Source organism: Siphateles boraxobius, unplaced genomic scaffold (genome assembly GCF_051911475.1).
Source record: "Siphateles boraxobius isolate OS27281-9 unplaced genomic scaffold, OSU_SipBor_1 5, whole genome shotgun sequence".
Lineage (NCBI taxonomy): Eukaryota > Metazoa > Chordata > Actinopteri > Cypriniformes > Leuciscidae > Siphateles > Siphateles boraxobius.
The window spans coordinates 13,205,489-13,228,271 of NW_027509141.1; the positions used below are offsets into that span (position 1 = coordinate 13,205,489).

Here is a 22,783-nt window from a genome sequence, read left to right on the forward strand (position 1 = left end):
TATAGACTGTAACCACTGATGAACATATTCAGTTTTGTTTGAGAGAAAAAAAAACTATACGGGTGCAGATTAGAACCCGTAACCTCTGACATGCTTGGCAAAAGATCTCCCACTAGACCATTTAAGAACTGAAACTGAGTTTGCGGATCGATGCATTTATTTACAGGTTGAGCAAAGAGGCTGTACAGTTTGACCAGCGGGCAGTGGCCGCACACCAGGCCGCCGGATGGTGTTGCTAAGAACTAAGAAGCAGACAAGCAGTGTATAACTATTATCAGACCGGCCCTCGCAGCCTCGAAAAACTACCGGCCCACCGGGAAAAATACCGACTCTCCCGATTGCCACTCTGCCCCTGACTGGGAGCTAGATTTGTCTACTCCCAGTTTATTGGTGAGTGACGCCCTGTTAAATTGTGTGCCTTGCTTCGTCCGAAGTTATGATCTACGTCTCACCTAAATTGGAGAGTTCCAGTCTGTCTACTGTAGTCATACCGTTATCTATATCGTCTATGCAAATTCACGAATTGCAGTGATCTAATTGAATGTTGCACGATTAATAGCTTTCCTAGTGTAGTGTTGTGTTTATCTACTGTGGAGATACTGGTGGATCTTTCTCTGTTTGTGTGAGTGTTGTGTTGATGCGCATGAGTGATTGACAGGTGGCTTGCTGTGTAGACGACACTGTTCGGTGCGAGACGGACTTGTGTTGAAGGAACCGCTTACAGACTGTGGGTGCCTAACTACGGACTTCCAGTGGATTTGTGAATGTGTTTTTCATATGTCCAGCTTTTAAGTTTGAGTGAGAGAGTGCGTGAGTGCAAGGGCGCACCCTTTCCTTTTATCATCGCAATCAGAGATTCTAATAAATACATTCTTATATTGAAACTGTTGTTTGGGTAATTCTGTTGTGTCTCCCACCAAACTAAAAGAACTTGCAAGCAAAAGATAAAGTTATTTTATTTAATAGAGTCCCATCTCTTCAATTGGGTGGTGTAGTCAGGCTACATTATTTGTATCACAGCTACATCAAGTTAATCCGATTAACTGACCCAAATATTCATAATCAATTATAACAAGTTATGATTGGTTATTAATATTTCATAGAACTAATTTGCTACAGTGCACATGTACATGTGACAAACTCCTGTACACTCCACTGCATACTGAATATGCAAAAGACACAGTATAGTAGTGTTTTACATTTTTCATATCCGTGTGGCTAATCATTTGATGTTTGTGTGTAGAGTTACTGCAAAAAAGATCATTTTTAGAAAAGTTAAAATAGTTTTGAGTGCAGTGCTTGCTTTTGCAAGAGATGTGTGACGTTTTGCATCTTGTGAGTGTGTTTTGTGTGTAGAGTTTTGAGAAATGAATGCTTTAGCTTAACCTTCACATCTATCCAATCACGCCCTTATACTCGCTGTAAAACGATTGGTACTTACACACGTTTGAGTTCGTTTGAGATGCTGACGCGACAACTACCTCCACCCTCCCCCCACCACCACCAGGATGGTCCTGTCCATACCTCCCAGGGGGGTCGGCTGCGCCCCTGCCTTCGTCTTCAGGCACTAAATGCAGATCCTCTCCCCTTCGATTATGAACTACGGACGGGGCCTACGCCAAAGAACTTTATAAATAATTGCTTGTTGGGCTGTCAATAAATAATACTTTGTTACATCATTATATCTCCCGAATCTTTCTGGTAGAAATGGAGCCATAGTTTCAAAAACTAAGACTTTTTGAACAAATGTAAGATGATAGGACTGTGTGAGGGATCTCAGGAAAAGGAATCAGCAGAGCATATAATCATGAGTTGTAGGAGATAAAGCACAGAGTGAGGTGATGAGGAATAAGCTGAGGGAGATAGGTGTGCAGGAGTTCACATTAAAAAGGTTACTGAGCATGATAGATAGGGCACAGATCAGAGTACGGATGACTTAAGAGAATCAGAGGTTTTCAAGATCATTTGAGATCATTATCTTGATAGAATCATATTATGATATATTTTTTTAGTTTAATTAACCTTATTTTAGTCATTAATTTTTCAATTTCATCCCAGATAAGTCTAACAAGTCCTGTACAGTTTCATAAAATAATTTTATAATTATAAAATTTAATAATTTATTGATACAAAAATAATAATCCTTCTTCCAAACAATGTAGTTCTGCAGGAATGTTTAGCAGAATAGTTGCCAAACAACACACAGTAATACTGCCGTAGTTAGGACACAGAAAGGTGTTTTAATAGACTTTCTTACAACAGCTCTGAACACAGCTCAGCCATTTATAACCAAAAACGTCTCTGTTACATATGGTAACCCTCGTTCCCTGAGGGAGGGAACGGAGACGTATGTCATGACTGACCAATAGGAATCTCGCGAGGGAGGCCAATCTACTTCGAGTGAAACTAAAACAAGCCAATACACATTGGCCTGCAATCATTTGCAACAGCTGTGCAGCCTCGCAGCGCGGGTATTTAACAAGCAGCTGGTGCGATTGCACAGTTCGTTTTTTGCTGAGGAGCCAAGCCTGAGAAAGCTGACCGCCCCGGCGGGCGGCAGCAGATGTGGCGACGGGACCTACGTCTCCGCTCCCTCCCTCAGGGAACGAGGGTTACCATATGTAACCGAGACGTTCCCTATCTGTCAGTCACTACAACGTAGGTCATGACTGACCAATAGGAATCCCTACCAAAGCGCCACAGCTGCTGCACCCCATCCAGCGCCCCCGTGCAAGCCTCTACACCTTCTTGCCTGGAAGGACGATAGGAGGAGGCTTACACAGAGTGAGTCTGACACTGTTGTTCCGTGATAACCCATTCAGTGAGATATTGGATAACACTGGGAAAGCGTGCCCTTTCTGTTTAGGAAGGAACGCTGCGGAAGCCACTTCTTCAAAGAGTTATGTGGAAATGCATATGGACTAGCCCGAAGGCTGTACTGCTTATGAAATAATGTGTGACTTAGCCCAAGGGAAAGACACAGGCTTCAATAAGGATCAGTCAGGAAATATACACATATGGGATCTCCGTAGGGTCACACATATGGAACCCAGCCCAGATCCGGTTCTCAAGGATTCAGCGTATAAGGGCCTGGCACGGGACGCTCTGCCAAGTCCGGGCCGAGGGGTTTAGAGGACTCGACAGGTTTTACTCTGGAGCAATAAGGGTGCACAGTAGGGTGCAGCAAGCCGACAGAGCCAGGCCTCTCAGTGCTTCTACCCGTCTAGGGTGAGAACACGGGAGGAGACCGGCTCTACACGTAGGCTATAGTATCTAGCGAACGTGTTAGGTGTTGCCCAGCCCGCAGCTCTACACATATCTGTTAGTGAGGAGCCACGTGCCAGCGCCCAGGGGGATGCAACGCCTCTCGTGGAGTGTGCATGCAACCTGAGCGGGCAGGGCACGCCTTGTGCTTGGTAAGCCAAGGCGATGGCATCCACTATCCAGTGGGCCATCCTCTGCTTGGAGACAGCCTTTCCCTTCTGCTGGCCTCCGTAACAGACAAAGAGCTGGTCTGAGGTCCTTACGCTTTGAGTTCTGTCCACGTACATACGCAGAGCGCGAACGGGACAGTGCAAAGCCAGGGCTGGGTCTGCCTCCTCAAAAGGCAGCGCCTGCAGGTTCACTACCTGGTCTTTGAAGGGAGTGGTAGGAACCTTGGGCACATAGCCAGGCCGGGGTCTTAGTACCACGTGGCTGTCACCCGACCCGAACTCTAGGTACGATTTGTCGACCGAAAATGCGTGTAGGTCTCCTACCCTCTTGACAGAGGCCAGTGCAACCAGCAGCAAAATCTTCGTGGAAAGAAGCTTTAAGTCTACTGACTGCAGAGGCTCAAAGGGAACATCCTGAAGTGCTCGAAGCACCAGGGAAAGATCCCAAGAGGGTATGGAGGGGGTCGAGGAGGATTTAATCGTCTCGCCCCCCTGAGAAACCTGACGACCAGGTCGTGCTTTCCAACTGTTTTGCCATCTATGTGGTCGTGATAAGCTGAAATAGCGGCAGCATGTACTTTGAGGGTGGAAGGAGACAGTCTACGCTCCAACCCCTGCTGCAAGAAGGAAAGCACAGACCCTATCGAACATCTTCGGGGGTCTTCTCGGTGAGAAGAACACCACTCAACGAACAGGTTCCACTTCAGGGCGTAAACACGTCTCGTGGACGGCGCCCGTGCTGAAGTGATGGTGTTAAGTACCTCAGGGGGTAAGTCACCTAAAACCTCCGCGTCCCGTCTAGGGACCAGACATGGAGTTTCCAGAGGTCTGGACGCGGGTGCCATAGGGTGCCCCGTCTCTGAGTCAGAAGATCCTTCCTCAGAGGAATGGGCCAGGGAGGGACTGTCACGAGGAGTATGAGTTCTAGGAACCAAGTCCGGGTGGGCCAATAGGGAGCCACCAGAAGGACCTGCTCCTCGTCCGCCCTGACTTTGCACAGTGTCTGCGCAAGTAGGCTCACTGGGGGAAACGCATATTTGCGAAGGCCCCGGGGCCAGCTGTGAGCCAGTGTGTCTGTGCCGAGTGTTCCCTCGGTCAGGGAGTAAAACAGCTGGCAGTGGGAGGTCTCTGAGGAGGCAAACAGGTCTACCTGAGCCTCCCCGAACTCTCTCCAGATCAGCTGAACCGCCTGGGGGTGGAGTCGCCATTCTCCCGGAAGCACAGCTCGTGATAGCTCGTCGGCCACACGGTTGAGCAAGCCGGGGACATACATGGCTCGAAGCGACCTCAGATGCTTCTGACTCCAGAGGAGAAGATGGCGGGCGAGTTGCGACATGCGACGGGAGCGTAGACCACCTTGTCGGTTGATGTACGCAACGGTCGCAGTGTTGTCCGTACGGACCAGCATGTCCCTGCCCTGTAGCAGCCTTTTCAAGCGGCTCAGAGCGAGATGTACTGCTACCACCTCGAGGCAATTGATGTGCCAATGCAGCTGGGGGTCCGTCCACACCCCTGACACTGCATGCCCGTTGTACTTGGCACCCCAGCCGGTGGCAGAGGCATCTGTGAATACCACAGCATGCCTGGACACCTGTTCCAAGGGGACACCTGCCCGCAGGAACAAGGGGTCTGACCACGGGCTGAAGGTCTGGCGGCACGCCGGTGTGATAGCCACCCGGTGAGTGCCGTGATGCCACGCCCATCTCGGGACTCGGCCATGAAACCAGTGCTGAAGCGGTCTCATATGAAGCAGGCCGAGCGGGGTTACCGCTGCTGCTGCTGCTGCCATATGCCCCAGGAGCCTGTGTTCAAGCAGTTCAGCACCGACTGAGCACACTGCTCTGTGAGGCGCGCTGTCTGGGCGACCGAATCCAACTCCATACCGAGATAAGAGATCCTCTGCACAGGGGAGAGTTTGCTCTTTTCCCAGTTGACCTGAAGACCCAACTGGCTGAGGTGCCTGAGCACTAGGTCCCTGTGTTCGCATAGCTGATCTCGAGCTGATCATCCTTGGCCAGTAGGACTGCGATCTCCGCATGCAAGACATGGGCATCGGATGCTCACACTGTAGTGGAGTGGATGGCCCCAAATTTGGGGGGACGCCGGGCGAACTGAATCGCATAGTCGACCCTGATGGTTCGAATGAGCCAGCGAGACGGACTGGGGAGCGCTAATCAGGCTCGCAGAGACCGTACAAGCGGGACCAAAGGGACCGTAGCCGTACCCGGAGTGGGGCAGCGAGGTGGAACACAGGGACGCGGCTCGGGAGGCTCTCTCTGGGAGGCAGCCCGTAGCGGGGTCTGAGTGTGCTGTGCAGCACTTACCTGGTTCCACGGGGCAGGAGGTGCGGGAGGCGGATCGGTGGCGTTCTCGGACCGTACACAGCTGCCGGCTGGCGAAAGAAGAGGCGGATGAGAGTGGTGAGGATTCCAACCCCCCACTGCTCTCCGGGTCTTCTTCGGACCCAGAGATGATAGAAACTGCTCTTTTATTGAAAATTTGGGTACCGCTGGTTTTAAGGCCAGCGGCGGAAAAATTAAAGAAAGGTTTTACCACCCAGCCCTCTTCCGGGGGAGGGAGCGATGCAGTCATCGTCTCCTGGAGAGCAGTCCCTTCCATCTCTGGGTCGCCCGTCCTAGGGCCGCTTACCCTTGGCTTTGCCGCCCCTCTTGGCGGGGGTTTGGACGGGCGGGGCGCCCTGCCTGCGACTGGCTCCACGGCGCTGTTTAGATGGAGGCTGCAGAGGCAGCTTCCCCACAGGCCTCGTAAGCCTTGCCGGTCAGATCCGACGAGTACTTACAGGCCCGGGAAGGAAGACACGGTTCTCCATGCCAAGTGGAGTTAGGGTACAGTTGCATAGCAACGGCCCGTTCCACTGGCGGGATACGCGTGTATCCCTTAGCTGCCCCGCCATCAAGGGTGGTGAGGGAGGAGGAGCCACTGAGACGGTTTCTGGCAGTAAAAGGTGCCGTCCACGTCCCTGTGAGCTCCTCATGCACCTCCGGGAAGAAAGGCACTGGGGTGGGTTTGCTGAGAACCAGCGCGCACCACCCCGAGATACTAATCGTCCAACCTCGAGGGCTCGGGACACGGTGGAGGGTTCCACACGAGCCCGATCCTGTTGGCGGCCCGGGAAAGCATGGCCATCATCTCCGGGTCCGACTCGGGCACCGCTGACACACCTGAAGGAGGCAGCGGCTCCGAGCCGTCGTCCACGGAGAGGTCTGACCCACCCTCCGATGCAGCGATCGGCATCTGGCCGTCGCAGGGAGCGCCGAACGAAACGACTGGTACACATCTCGAGGATGCTCCAGCACGCTCCGTTGGCAGCTCAACTGGTTGCCGAGCATGAGAGGAGTGAGGGTTCCTAGGAGGTTGGTTCCCCAAAGGAAGCGCGCTCACTGTTATCCTCAGGTCACCCGTGTCACTGCCCGAAGCAATCCGCGAAGGGGGGTTGGAACGAGGTGCAGGCATGGGGACTTCCCCCCCTTTGCAGGAACGTGAGTCTCGACCTCAGCTCCGAGATGGTCATCTTCCCACAATGGGTACATGACTCATCCATGAACGCTGCCTGTGCGTGTTCGAGGCCCAGACACACGAGGCACGATCGTGACACACGAGACACGATCGTGACCATCCTGCGACCCCAGGTAACGACCACATCCAGAAACACACAGATAGAACGTCATCTTGAAAAAGACGTGAACTATCTGTGTAAGCTCTTTTAGGGACTACTCTCACTGGTGCTGAAGCACGCAGGGGAACAGCCACAGCCATCACAGACGGGAATGTGCACCCGTCTGTCGGCTGGATCTCTCTCGCTGGAGGTCTTACCAGCTGTTACAACAGCTTTTGAGTGCTTGCCAGGCGCACCTTACCAGCTGTTATAACAGCTTTTGAGCGCTCTGAAGCGCACCTCACCAGCCGTTAAAACAGCTCTTTTTTCTTTGCTCAGTTTTTAAAATAACAAAAAAAGAAAGAGAGAGAAAGAGAAACTGCTCGCGCTGCCGTGCTGTCACGCCCGCACCGGGAAGGAGAAGTCCAGAAAGGCTCGTAGAAGTTGGTTTCAACTGTAAGCAGAGACATCGAAGTGTTTGGCTCCGAAGCAAAAAGCTAACTGTGCAATCGCACCAGCTGCTTGTTAAATACCCGCGCTGTGAGGCTGCACAGCTGTTGCAAATGATTGCACCCCAATGTGTATTGGCTTGTTTTAGTTTCACTCGAAGTAGATTGGCCTCTCTAGCGAGTTTCCTATTGGTCAGTCATGAGCTACGTTGTAGTGACTGACCGATAGGGAACCAAAACTATCCATTTTATAAAACCGTCTACAACTGTGGAAAAGCAGACATTCTGCAAAGATCACCATAAGAAGAAAACAATAAACAATCTTGAAAGAGGTGAGAAAGCTCCCAAGGATAACCGCAAAAGACTCAATTCAATTCAATTCAATTCTCATTTACTTGTATAACGCTCTTCACAATACAAATCGTTTAAAAGCAGCTTTACAGAAAATGCATGTAAACCCAATGAAGCTCTAGAAACTGTGAAAGTTATTTTTTTACCACTATCAAAAAAAAAACTACAAAAAAAGATCTTCATTAAAGGACAATAAGTAAGAAACCACTGCTGCCACAAATAATATGCCTCATGTTTTACCCAAATCAGCGTTCACCAAAGCCTCTGGAAAAATGTGTTGTGGACAGTTAAGACAAAAGTTGCACAGTGCTTTTTTTAAAGGAAAATACCACTACACGCCAATACCAAAACCTTGTCCCATCTGTAAAGCATGGTGGATGGAGCATCATGGTTTAGCAATCAGTGAAAAAACAATTAAAGACCCCCTGTGGTGAAAATCAAGTTTTTAATGTTGTTTATGTGCATGTGGTGTTTATATTATGCTTTAAGACAAACCATGTGCAAATTAATCAATCAACACCATTGCTGAGTATTTTCTCCTTAAAACTACAGTTTCCTTTCAGTCAGTCACGTTCGACGTAACGTCAACGTCACCGAAATATTGGGATCTCGGCCAATCACCTTCAAGTGTAAACTAAACGAGCCAATGAAGATTGGCGTGCAAGATTTGCATTTCACATCGGAGCCTAGTAGTGCTTTCATTTTCTATTCCAGTCTCCTGAGAGTGTGCTACTAAAGACGAGCGTTCTTCAGGAAGAAGCCCTTTGTCCTGGTTTTGTCGAGACAGTGGGTGCCAGGATCTCTATTGCCTGAGTCTGTCACAACAGCTGTTTTCACAGCTTGAGTTGCTGTTTATACAGCCTGTTGCATGGCGGTTCAGTGAGAGTGAGCTCAGACTACTTGCACTTTTCCCTGCAGTTGTGCCACGGTTATCCCCAGTGTGCTTCAGCACTAAAAAGAGTGATTTTTTTGAAAGAGCTTAAACGGATGTGACGTTGCATCTTTTTTTTTAAAACACCACCCATGTGTTTCTGAGTGCAGTCATTTCTTGGCGCTGGCTGACGGTCACAAGCACTGTCTCACGTTTCGGGCATTGAGCACACTGAGGCTGCCTTTGTGGATGACCCATGTTCTCACTGAGGGAACATGCCCTTCTCTATGTTACGGTCGAGACTCCAATACCTCAAGAGAGGTGAAGTCGTCTCACCTATACCCCGATCTAGTTCCTCTTCTGGTAAGAAGAGGGCTACTTCGACGAATAGACAGGGTGACTTGAGGATCACAGTGAGGGCTTCCCCGCCGAGTCAATCTCCGTGGGCCCCTCACTCCTCTAACACACCGCAACCAGTGGAGCTTCCGAGTGAGCGTGCTGGTCCTTCTCATGGGAGGTTCGGTCGTTTCATTCTTGGCCCCCCCTGACGAGCAGATGTCGATTGCTGCATTGGAGGGTGAGCTGATGTCCTCTGGGTCAAGTCAAGTCACCTTAATTTATAAAGCGCTTTTAACAGTATGGATTGTTTCAAAGCAGCTTAACAGTGATAATAGAAATTACCGTAACAGATCGTTTAGGCTTTACCACAGCTCTAGGACAAAGTTATTGTCCAGCTAAAGATAGTCTTGATTGATTCACTTCCGTTGCGAAGATCATTAGTAATTAACTTAGGGGCTGCTAACATGACACTGTTCTAAGAGAAAAAACCCTAATGCGCTCCGGCCGCCCATCCGCACAAAACAGTGCCTGGTGTCTCGAGAACGCCATCCCTGAAATAGGTTCAAAGGTGAAAACGATTATCCGTTTTCTCTGAGCAAACATAAAAAAAACGTAAACCCGCGAAAACGCAGATGGCGCACACATTTGTATCATCTGTTCAATCGATAGGTATGTGCGTTTGAATATGTGTGTGTGTGCATGCGTGTAGTCATTCTTCACATATCAACCCTCAACAAACTACTTGTCTGGGCTTAAAAATTTATAATATATACATTTGTCACGTCCGCATAGCCACACGAACCGGAATTATCCAGATAACGGCCTTCACAGGGGAGAGACTAGTTGACAATGGGGATGAAGACTCGGCTGCGTTGCCCCCTTCGGGGGAAAGTACCGTTGCCCAAGCCCGACCTGGAGCTGACGGCTATGCCCAAAACCGATCTGGTACCTCATCCACCCTTCCTACCCTCAATGGAGGAGCGGCCAAAGGATGCGTGGACATTCGCCCAGTGGAGCGCTCTATTGCGATGCAGTTTTGTCCTAAAAGCGCTTCCTGGCAGGGTGTTCCAGGTCATCCATTCAGAGCCTGTAAATTCTCGTCCGTTCTCACAGGCAAGGCTTACATAGCCGCTGGACAGGCTGCTTCCTCCCTGCACGCCATGGATCTTCTGCAGGTCCACCAAGCCAAGGCACTAAAGCAATTGCACGAGGGTAGGACTGATCCAGAGGTATTTCAGGAGGTGTGCACTGCGATGGACCTCGCCCTACAGGCGACAAAAGTCACTGTGTGCACTCTGGGTCAGACGATGTCCACACTTGTGGTCCAGGAGTGCCATCTTTGGTTAAACTTCGCCCACAGTTCTCCGCTGCAAAGAAACAGAAGGAGGTGATCAAGCACATCCTGCCAGGACGGCCAGCTGCTGCCTCCTCCGGATGTTCGTCGCCGAGGTTGTCCCCCTACGTTCGCCTCTGGGGATTAGGAGGCTTACGTAGGGCACTGGAAGCGTGTCACTTTGTTAGGGATCCTAATATGTTGGTGATGTTGGCGTTACGTAAACGTGACCAACTGAAAGGTAACGTCTTGGTTACGCATGTAACCCTCGTTCCCTGAGTTATACTGAACAGTGTTACAATTGCTCCCATGCAGTCTCTCCTATTATAAATTAAGTTAAGACTTCAACATTCAAAGGTTTGGAACTACGTTATTTTTTAAAAGAAAACTGAAGTAGGATTTAATTTGTCAGATACATGTTCAAAATGCTGCCAGTATTTCAGTCTCCAAAAAAATCAGTGTTACATAATCCTTAAGAAAAACTTGTAACATTATGATATTTTTCACACTGTTAAATTTTCTTGCACACAAAGTCAAATTTTGGTTCTAAAAATGACCAAACACATCTATATATAAACTCAGATTTAGTCTATTGTTCTTTTGCGAGATGAAGGCTATTTCATTTACTGCTGTCTCGAAACAAATCAGGATCTAACTAAGATAAAGAAATAAAGTGAATGGCACAGATCACAACAGCATCTAGATAACACAACAGAGTATCTAGTTTGAGAAACTGACGTATTTTCCTCTGTACAAATGTATTTTTTTCTTTATTTTCATTCTACTCTTCAATAAATATTGAGGTATTGTGGGAACTTCAACAAATATGAAATTCAAATGAAGCAGTGCTAAAAAGAGAATACTGTCAATACTCAACTAAATTCACAGTGTTGGTTCAGTTCAGTTTAATGACTGTGTAAAGTTAAATTTTGAAACAAGTTCAATTAGGCTATAAGTAGCTCAACAGACAATAGCCTATTTTTTTTTTTCAGCTTCAGTCAATTCAATGTGTGTTATATTCCTCTTAATGTATTTGAAGTCTTCAATGATTCTGGCAGCTTCTTGCAAAATCATACTTTTCAAAGGCCTTGCTTTAAGCTCTTAGCAACAAGTTCAGAGATTCTGTCAACAGAGTGACGGAGACCATAGCAAACGTACCATGCTGCCTGTCTCTTTAGATAATTCACACAAACCCCAGTCATCAGGGGGTTAAAGTTAAAGGGATAGTTCACCCTAAAATTAAAATCATTTACTCACCCTAATGTTGTTCCAAACCCATAAGACTTCCGTTCATCTTCGGAACACAAATAAAGTTTTTTTTTATGAATGTCCCTCCTTTGTCAGCTACACAAGTAGCGTAGTTATCAGTAAAGAGATTTCGTAAAACGAATTCATATGAATTGAGTGGTTTAGTCCAAATTTTCTGAAGAGACATGATCACTTTATATGATGAAAAGATTGAATTTAGGCTTTTATTCACATTTAAACATTGATCAGAGAAAATAAACAGAAACTCAACCGAACCTGCTTGACGAGCGTGAACAAACCTCTTGTGGAAGCTCAAAAGTGTTAGGTAACTCATGAGAATGAACCTCATTGGCACGTCAAGCGGACATGCTTGAGCTTCTGTTTACCATAACTGATTTGTGGGTTGATTAATATTTCTATCTGAATAAAAGCCTAAATTAAGTCTGTTCAGCGTATAAGGCAATTGTGTCTCTTCAGAAAATTTGGAATAAACCACTCAATTCATAGGCATTCTTTTTACAATCTTTTTATGAACTTTTTGAAGCGTCAAAGTGGAAGGACAAAAATCACTCAGAGATGTGATTAAAAATATCTTTATTTGTTTTACGAAGATAAACTAAAGTCGTATGCCATTGAAACGACAACGTAACCCTATACTTCTAAGTAAATGATGACGGAGTTTTCATTTTTGGAGGAACTAACCCTTTAAGCCCTGAATATTGCTATTCCATTAAAGATATCCACATTGTCTTCTGATCTATTAAAGCTCCAATCGTAGTTGATAAGCAGTATTTTGATGTATGTTGATTACAGATAGTTTGATGGTAAAGGCTGATTTTCAGTGGTGAAATGAATATGCTTTTAAAAACAAACAAAAAAACATTATAAAGAATGGCATTTAGTTATCTGGTAGTGATGGGGGAGGGGATAAAACAATTTCACACTTAAATGTCAGAATTTTGTTAAAAATTCAGTAATGTTATTACCTGTTGTTGTAGTTTTTGAGTGGTATAGCTAGGTCAAAACTTCTATACAATTTGTAATTTTATTTGCATGCATTATATTCATATTTTCTTTTCTTAATTTTCCAAATATCAACTACACACATCAGGGGATGTGTGTGCTAGAGAGCTCAGACTCTGGATAAATGTGGCTCAAGGGTATCCCTGTGCACCTCTGCAAATTAATCATTCTGACACATTCACGACCCTTCTAATAAGACAGGGGCCACAGAGCTCCCCACCCCACCATCCCAGCCTATGCCGCCTCACTCCTTCTTTGTTTGGCCCCCTTATCCCAGGAGATCGGAGAGCATAAGTGGGGGAGGACACGGGACAGAGGAATGGTGTGTGTTGGGAAAATGGGGGGTACAGACAGCAAGTGACACCCTCATTCAGAATACTCCTGGGGGACAGAGCCAGGCACAAGACTCCTATCACAGTTTTAGCAGCGCAGCCCCCCACGCTCAACAAAAGCATGTCCTACATGCTCCCCATAATAATAGGGTATTTAGCTAGTGTACTAAAAGTGTAAAAGTGCCCATTGCATACATTAAACAAGAGCAAAAATAATAGATATACAAAAGTGCAAATATGAGATTGCTTATGAGCATGCTCATGCAGACTCACCATTAGGGGAACATTGGAACCACCAGGATCAATAAACAGTGATTAAGGTAATTAAGAGCACAACCTTACAGTTGATTGTGCATTAAACTAGAAACTAAAACCATATTTAAAAACTATACACACAGGACTATTTTTGAAATTAAATATTAAGTCCACAACAGCAGTATAAACAGACAATATCTTGACAGATGGCTGATCCATAGGCTCCAAACTTCTATGCAAATCTTGCAGATTTGTCACAATGAGAATGGTAAGAGAACTGACTATAGGTTCCCTAAACTATAAACATAATTAAAATGTTGTGCAATAATGTGTGTTTAAAAGGTTTACCGCTAAATACAACAAAATGTAAACTGAAAGTGGGAAGTGAAACTTTAGCTGGACAATAACTTTATCCTAGAGCTGTAGTAAATCCTAAACAATCTGTTATGGTAATTTCTATTATCACTGTAAAGCTGCTTTGAAACAATCCAAACTGTTAAAAGTACTTTATAAATGAAGATGACTTGACTTGACTTGACTAAGAGTTGTCCGTTTTATTTTCTACAGTACTTTTCCCTGTCTATTACCTAAAAGCAGAAAAAGGAAAACTCGGTTTATATCTGTGCACAGCTATATGTAGTTTCAGTTTCACATGCTAACTCGGATTTATTTGACTGATTTATTAAACGTATTGTATGGCAATACGGTGCCATACAATAACCCAGATGTATTTAGAGTTGACAAAAAATAAATAAATAAATAAATGTCCCCACAAACATTTTATTTTTTATGAATAAAAACACTTACAATCTATTAAATGCTGACAATTTTGTGTACTCAAAAATGTAGATATAATGTAGTTTGTTCGACATTACATTCACTTTTTTTAGTCAGGATATTAATAAATGTTTTATGCATAACTCTAAATACTCTTTGAAATATATATTACCGGATGAGTCCAAAGCTGTCTAAAGACTGCTGATAAGACTAAAGCTTGATATATGCATGTGTGCCTCCATTTCAGTTTCCATTTCAAAAAATAACATCTGAGCCATAACCTTTTTTTTTTGGTTCCCCTTTGGCTCACAGATCATTGTTGTGGCCTAATTTTAAATGGCAATCTGTCCAAATAAATAATTCATGAAATGAATTAATTTATATTCATGTTTGCTGACATTATTTTTCTTTTTGTCACCGAAAATGAGATGACTGACAATGAAAAAGGGGGTTATCTTCTGACCTCTGTGCTCCTTGTTTTCTCTCTGTATATCCCATATGTGATGCTGCATATTTTCCTGATATTACTCAACAGAGATGCTCAGCATTGTTGAATTACCCCACCCCAAAAGTTTTTTTTATTATTAATAAATAAATAAATAATAGCTGCAATTCACATTTCTCTGGCGGTGAGAAATCATGTTTACTTGTTTTTCACACTTCACTGTAAATCTTTGGTTTGTCCAGAGTTTGCTTAATACATCTGGCATAACACTCTTATTTGCCAGCCTGGTCTCAATGTTAATAAGTAGGTATTAATATGTAACATTTTCAGGTGCAAAACATACATTTAAAGATAGTTGTATAATTTACCTTTTACCATTTTATAGATAAATTGTAGATCCCTTAACCCTACCCCAGAAAACCAAACACAACCATTTTATATAAAAAATAATATATTAAGTGGACCGAAATGTGCAGGAAAATTACACCTTTAGTAACAATATAGCATTAAAAATATATTTTGAGCCACTAATCCCACTCCTATCTCTAAACCATTTCTTAAAAATATTTATTTTTTAAAATATTTAAAAAATATTCTATCTGACATTTGTGTCAAAATTGAGTTAATCACATAATCTTATTCTTTCACAACTTATTTACATTATGTGAATTTTTTGTTGTGTACATTTTGTGACTTTTTTTTATAAAGCTAAAAACGGTCTATCCACAAAGGAGAATGCCAAAACTTTGAAGTGCTTCAAAGTCCTTAGAATGCAGATACAACAGACAATTCCAAAGTTAAAAAAACTTAAAAAACATGGCAGATGTGCAAGTCCGACAGTTAAGTAGAGAGGTTTTATGGTGCGTTCCTATGTTGTCATGTCGAAAAGATCATATTTACGAGTTGAACGCACATGAATGCCACCACAAAGTAGTAAATATGAGTGGGAAGCTCTGGCTTTTCTTTAAGCCCTGGTCATTCTAATTTGGGGGTGTGTCAATGAGAAACGTGGTGGAATACCACATTATTAGGTAATTAGCAGTGACATTGTCAAGCTTTTTTATTTACAACAAAATAAACTAATTCCTGCACAAAATACAATTGCATTGTCATAAAACAATATAATATGTAACAATAAGTTTACGGTGGCTTCAGAAATTAATTAAAAACATCAAAAAGCAAAACACACCTGATACACATTCTTTGTTCTTAATTTTCTAGAAGTAGAGTTTAAAAACCGTGCTGTATTTTTGTGTAGTTAAATAAGGTACACCGCCATCTTGCTCCGACAAAAGTGACTTGACGTACCTGACGTCGTAAACACGACTTCCCAGGAGGACTTGAATGCACCATTAGATAATGGGGTTTGAGTGATTAATTATCAGTATCTAACCTGGTGAAAAGACATTTATTCAATTTTATCCACATTATATTGAACTTGTAATGATACGTTTGGCCATTAGATTTTAAATGCATTATTATGCAAAATGCAAACACGAGGAGAGTTCTCTGCATGAAAGACCCACAACTGGCAGATCAATGTGCTACTACATTTCTCTCTGATATGGTAGGAAATTAAATTAAATTGAATGTAGAGGATTTTATCTGCCAATTTGTCAATATTGTATGTTACAGTGTGTGTGAAAATGTAAGTAAATATACGTGTGGTAGAACCACACTTTATGTAAAAATACTCATGAGATCATGCATTTGCATATGTCTATGCATGTCAATATCATTGACTGGATGAACAAAGCACACAGCTATTTTAAAGGCATTAGCCTTGTCTTCTCTCTTCTTCAGTTCAATTTGTAGAATATTTTTCACTCAAATGTAGAAATGAAATAAAGCATGTATTTAATGATGCATGTTTTGTTCAGTTTATGATTGGTTGTTCTTTGCTAAACAACTGGTCATTACAATTCTAATACTACATCAATTCACACACGTAAACCTCTGGCAACAGTGCCCAGCTGCAACAGTATTTTTTCCATTCATTTTCTCCCACAGGGATTTTTTAAAAGTCTTTGTTTAAGCGTTATAAACCATGAACCAAACCATCCAGGAGATGAATCACAACATTATACACTTTTATTTCAAGCTAAAAGTTTGTAATGTTGTGATTCATCTTAGAAAATTGGTCAAATAGTCTGCCTTGTTTTATCGGACAACAAGACTTAACAACTGTAATGAGAGAAAGAACTACAATTTTATTTTTAGTGTTTCATATTTAACCGCATTTTTAAACATGTTCCTGGAAAGTCTGGAGATTCTGGATACTCTCTGGTGGACTATGATGCTGGTTGCAAATTACCAGACAATACCCAAAATGCCCTCTTCCTCAACAATCCAAATGCAAGAGAAATGTATAATAAAATATACAGCAAAAGCATTTCTCCAAATGTCAACTATAACAGTGCCTCAATTTCATCACCATAAAATTATATTTCCCGTTCAGGTGTATTATGTTCTGTGTGCAACCTTTAAATCTTGTCTTTAAATGTAGTTTGACTGGAAAAGACAGATACAGCATAAGATTGATATACTGAGATTATACTCACTTTAGTGTAAGCTCAGGCATTACATTTCTGACTCTATGGAGAGCTTTATAACATAGTCCTTACATATTTTAAGTTTGCTACAAAATACTACACAACTTTTGAGTTGTTAGTATATATGTATATTATTTTTTACTTTAAAGAGCTGTATTTGTTATGTTCAAATATACAGTTTTATTTGTTGCGTGTGATGACTTCAGTACCTGCTTGTCTGGGTCTGGAATTGCTCCAGTAGTGGAGGAAAAGCATTGAACCGTGGGAAGGGAAAAGAGAATGAATGAAAGAAAGAGAGGCATTCTTGAGAGAGCAGTGAAATTGTACCCAGGGTATAATAGACTTCAGTTCCATTGAACGTTTATTAGCCCCCCCCCAATTGACTACATATAGTGTTATTTCTACAGCACTTTCTTTCAACTTCTTCAATTTTTATTTTATGTTTACAAAACAGGAAAGGAAAGGTTTTCAACGTAACCTTGCTTTCTTTATTCTATCCCTCTTTCATCCTCTTAGATGAACTGGAAAGAATGAAAGTAGTCTCAGACAACAGGTGTTCACACGGTTAATTAATAGTAAAAAAAAAAACTTCCCACACACTTCCCATTGATCAGAGGATGGTCGGACAACCGTCTTTTCTTTTTAGCATTCTCTCTCCTAATGTTTATGGTTCCTGCACCTTCAGGAAATTACCCTTTTATAGGGTCAACACAATAAAAGACCTTTGGGTTTTTTTTTTCTAGTTGGGAGTGGTTAGTGGGTTAGTGTTTGTGAATGTGTGTGTATATAAGTCTGCATGTGACTTCGTGTGTGAGAGAAAGAGACATTTTAGGTGGGGGAGGCAGCATTTGGTAGTGTTGTTTAATCTCCTACCCGTCCTTTTTGACATTTTATGTGGGGGTAGTAGTGTTTAATCTACTAGTTCTCTTTTGCGGTCAAAGAAAAAGACCTGAAGAGGTTAATTGGCTCCTCAACCAATATATCACATTGCTGTGAACTCTCTGACCCTTCTTGTCAATAGGAGGCTTTTTCCTCTCTAACTTGATGAATGTGTTTCTTTGGGAGTGTACTACAGAGTAAAATATTTTGGGAACAAGAAGAGAAGTTATGGCAATTTACATTTTATTTCTGTGGTAATTCATCCTCTTATAACTTCCAGGCCATTAGCAGAGCATAGTGACCACCGTTTGGAAATGTATTTTAGCACATTGTAATTACTTAAACAAGTCAATGAAATCAATGTAGAAGGGAGGTTGGTAGGTGATTGTGTGGGAGGGGGGTTGAGGGTGTAAGCTGACAAATTACTGACAAAAAAACAAAAACCACTGACTGTTATGAAAGCACACTGACAAGGGATGAAGATATGTTCTAAATAGACAGGTGACAAATGAGTTCCAAGGGTCGATTTTCCATTCTTGCCTGTACACAGTCAAATTCATCTAACATCCACCACAATATCCGACACCCAAAATATAAGCTGGTAACAGTGGGGAAATCATATTTAAATACTTGACACTTTCCATTACACTAACTAGAGCAGCAATGTTTTGAGTACCGTGTCTATTTCACAATTTAATATCGTAAATTTGATATGTACTATTTTATTAGTCACTTATTTTTGGTGGTTTGAGTGCATATGTTTTAAACAAAGCGATTGGGAGATCAAGAATACAGTGATGGTAGAGGGAAGCAGAAGAAACAAGGATTGCTGAAAATTTATTTTAAATAAAAGGAGTAAAGATATACAGTAAAAAACTACAAAGTATCAAAATGTTAAAATGAAAACTGGGAAGATTGTTTAATTTGTATGATATGTAATTCAACCTTTAAAAAATATTAATTTGTTTAACAAAATGAAAACAAATACTTTGGTATTTTATAGGTATAAGATTAACTAATTCTAAATCGAACTATAATTAATTGTATAATCTCTGTAGGACATCTAATAGTTCCTATTGATATTTCTTTGAATTTATCAGTAGACATTATTCCAACACAACAAGGCTTCTGTTAAAGATTACACTACAATATCCAATATAACTTTTAGATTAAGAACCAACAAGAATTCTCTACATAAACTAAAAAAGAACAGAAAGATATCAGGGACTACAATATAGGCTAACCTATAAGACCTTAAAATGTAAGTTAAAATTTCAAAAAGTAGATGCTTGCTTTTAAATACTTGGGCAAATGCACTCGTTGAACCATCCTGGTATAAATTACTAATAAGTCAGTTTTTCATGCTGCTCTCATACTGCACCGCTACAACAATAATCTCTGACAACAAAACGCTATTTATAAAAGGCATCTATGAGCTCTGCAGCCGTTAAATGATCATTTATGGGATTCGTCCCCTGAATGTCAAGCGTGTTCATTGTGCCAGCGGGAACGTGGGCTGTGTGACAATCAACACAGAGGTTAGTTAGGGGAACACAAACCTATCTTTGTTCAGCCTGGTCAGAAAAAAACCCCGGATTATTTGCTTGGCTTTTCATCTGCCTTGTGCGGAATACATTATGTGTGTAAATGTTGTTGAACCCCGGCTATTCTCAGCGGAAAGGTCACACACTCCCCTCGACCCAAAACTCCTCCACGGGCTTTGTGTCCCCACTGAGGTGAAAAAAAACGGGCTATGCCTATAAACTTCACATTTAAACGTACTGTCGTATGGCACTGCTGCTTATTTAGGGGAAACAATAGTATTTTGTGACACTTTTTCTAGCAGAGTCTAACGGCAGGAGAACCTGCTTGTGCTATACGGTTCTGACACAACTGCTTTTAAAGCGCATCATTTATAATGAAACTCTCTAATTAATAATCTGCTACAATAGGCTACTGCTCTTTATTTTTTTAACATAATCTAGTAGGCTATAATGTGTTCTAACGTGGCTAGCCTACATTCAGCGCATCTGCCTGTCATGTCTTAAATTACATTGTCATTATTTAATTATTACACGGACACGGGCGCAACCAAGTCAAGACGGCTTTCAAAATGGTAAGCGGTCACTCATTGATTACATTTATATTTGTAGGCTATATGTGTAAATATCTTTGTATAAATAATAATATACTTTTAAAATATTTAGGCATAGGCTACTTTTGTGCCTTTGTATCTTTTTTACGAATCCATGTCTTTCATGGCCACCCTTACGCAAACTGTCGCCTATACCATATTAAAATAAATAAAAGGCAATTTAACATTACTTTCAAATAGTTGCGTATGCTATACATTCATTTAAAAGAAGCAAATAACACCGAGCGTGTTTTCGATTATCGGCCAAACATACGGTCAACGCTTAAGGCTTATAACTTAAACAACTGAACAAATTTAAGTTTTGTAACTCACGCTCTGAGGCCATGGTGATGACAGACTCGGTGGTGGCGTGATACTCATCGGCGTCCAAGAAATCATCTAGGGAGGATGCGTCCCCCTGGAAGTCATGATGGTCCAGGAGCTGTTGCAGCGGAGGTGCTTTGGGAAGAAGCTGATTAACCACCTCTCTGCTGATGTTGGGCGCTTGTTTTAAGCGCAGTTTGCTAAGGATTTGAGATTTGATTGTTTCCAGCCGTAAGACTTTGCTCTGTTCTCTCCAAACGCACGCGGAACACTCAAGAGAGTCCACATCCTCCACATCAAAAAGAGAGACTCCAGTATCCGAGGACATCTCGCTCACTGGGGGCAGAAAGAGGTCCGGCTCATCGCTCCCGGACAGTCCCAAAGAAATAAGAACCGTTAAGCACAATAAAAAGTTATACCTTGTCATGATGTTAAATGGTCAGGACCAAAGGTTTTCCTCGTGGCTTTGCGAGACACTGTTGTTTTTAACTTGAGAAATGTTATTCGAGCAACAAATTAGCTATTTAAAACAGGAATAAAGACGCTTTTCAGGAGATGGTGTATTCCATTTTATACGGACAACGCGACGGCTATAATTTTTTTTTAAAACGTTCCTTAATGCATTTCTATTTGTGCTTTCAAATCTTTTTACCAGCTACCTGCTTCACTGCTGATACCTAAGCATGTCTTTTTCAACTGTACAAATGCGGCCAACAGCCCCCTTTATATATTGCTGCTGCCTAGTGGCGTAATCCGTCTGTATTGGCTAACATTTCAACAAAAGGCTCACATGTTTGTCACTACATCTAGAGAGAGAGAGAGAGAGAGAGAGAGAGAGAGAGCTTTAACATACCTCTATTTATAATAACACTGTATAGACATACCACAACCAATATTTAACCGTAACAACCTTTATATTTACAAAAATAGTAATTAATTAGAAAAAAATAGTATATATATATATATATATATATATATATATATATATATATATATATATATATATATATATATATATATATATATATATATAAAATCTCATACACATATCTATTTTCTCAAATGTACATACGCTATACCCACAAAAACGACTCGGTTACTAACGTAACCTCGGTTCCCTGAGAGGAGGGAACGAGTATTGCATAATGCTTACGCTATGGGAAAACTCCTTTTCTCGAGAAATATTGAAGTCTTTATGTAAAACGCATTGCAGCTGCACAGCATACAGCAATGAGCGAGGCAGCTCGGTCATTGGCTGTGCTGCGGCAACTTGCACGAACCAATGACGGGGCGACTCTGAACCCGCTTCCAATGAGCGTGCTTCGCGTCCATGCGCGTCAGAGCCCGCCAAGATGGGCGTGGCCAAGGGCTATATATTGGGCGCCCCGTCGTCTGAGTTCTTTAGGTTCAATCGACTGAAGCAAATTGACCAAGCACAAGCACGGCAGATTACGCAATACTCGTTCCCTCCTCTCAGGGAACCGAGGTTACGTTAGTAACCGAGTCGTTCCCTTTCGAGAGGTCTCTCCTATTGCGTAATGCTTACGCTATGGGAACGCCATGTAAAACGCCGTGCGTGCTGACTTCGCTTCTATTAAGCCGGAGGCCGGTGCCTGAGCTTTTGAGCGAAGTAATTATCCAACGAGCCCGCCGAAGGCGGGCTTTATAAAGGGACAACGTGGAACGGCCCAAAGGGCGTCCAAAGACACACACAAGCACATTTTTATGTACTGTCATGTATGAAAAATCCTCCACATCAGATGCAAAGATGTGATTCTATGAGGGAGGAGACAATGCTCAGCATGTACACACCCCAGCCTATGCATAGTTAGACCGACAGTATGTTAGAGTGCAATGAGGGGACCTGTAGGTTATAAAACCTGATAAATGTGGACGGTGAGGCCCAGGCTGCAGCCGCACAAATATCTTGAATGGGTATCCCACTCGACCACGCCCACGAGGAGGCCATGCCTCTCGTAGAGTGAGCTCTGATGCCCAAGGGGCACTGAAGGCCCTTGGCTTCATAAGCCAGCGCTATAGCATCAACTATCCAGCGCGATATTCTTTGCTTTGACACAGCCAGACCCTTAGTGCGGCCGCCAAAGCATACGAACAACTGCTCTGTCTGTCTGAACAGGGCAGAACGTTCCAAATATACTCTGAGTGCCCTGACCGGGCAGAGTAAATTAGCGTCACTTTCGTCTGCTGGGGACGATAGCGCGGCCAAAGATATCACCTGTGCTCTGAAAGGAGTAGAGAGCACTTTAGGAATATACCCGTGTCTTGGCCTGAGGACAACCCTGTTGTCGTTAGGTCCAAACTCCAGGCAGGTAGCGCTCGATGACAGCGCGTGCAGGTCGCCCACTCTCTTGACCGAGGCGAGAGCCAGCAAGAGAGCAGTTTTGAGCGAGAGCTGTTTAA

At 43.0% G+C, this 22,783-nt stretch overlaps 1 protein-coding gene across 1 annotated transcript in view; it reads right to left on the reverse strand.

Moving 5' to 3' along the window:
• The window catches only part of gdf11 (growth differentiation factor 11), a 167,229-nt gene extending 146,244 nt beyond the window's left edge, over positions 1-20,985 (reverse strand). The window contains exon 1 of the mRNA XM_077202908.1: positions 20,372-20,985. Coding sequence (XP_077059023.1) covers positions 20,372-20,789 — 418 coding nt within the window. The 5' untranslated portion in view covers positions 20,790-20,985. The remainder of the gene's footprint in view (positions 1-20,371) is intronic.
• Positions 20,986-22,783: the final 1,798 nt, after the last annotated feature.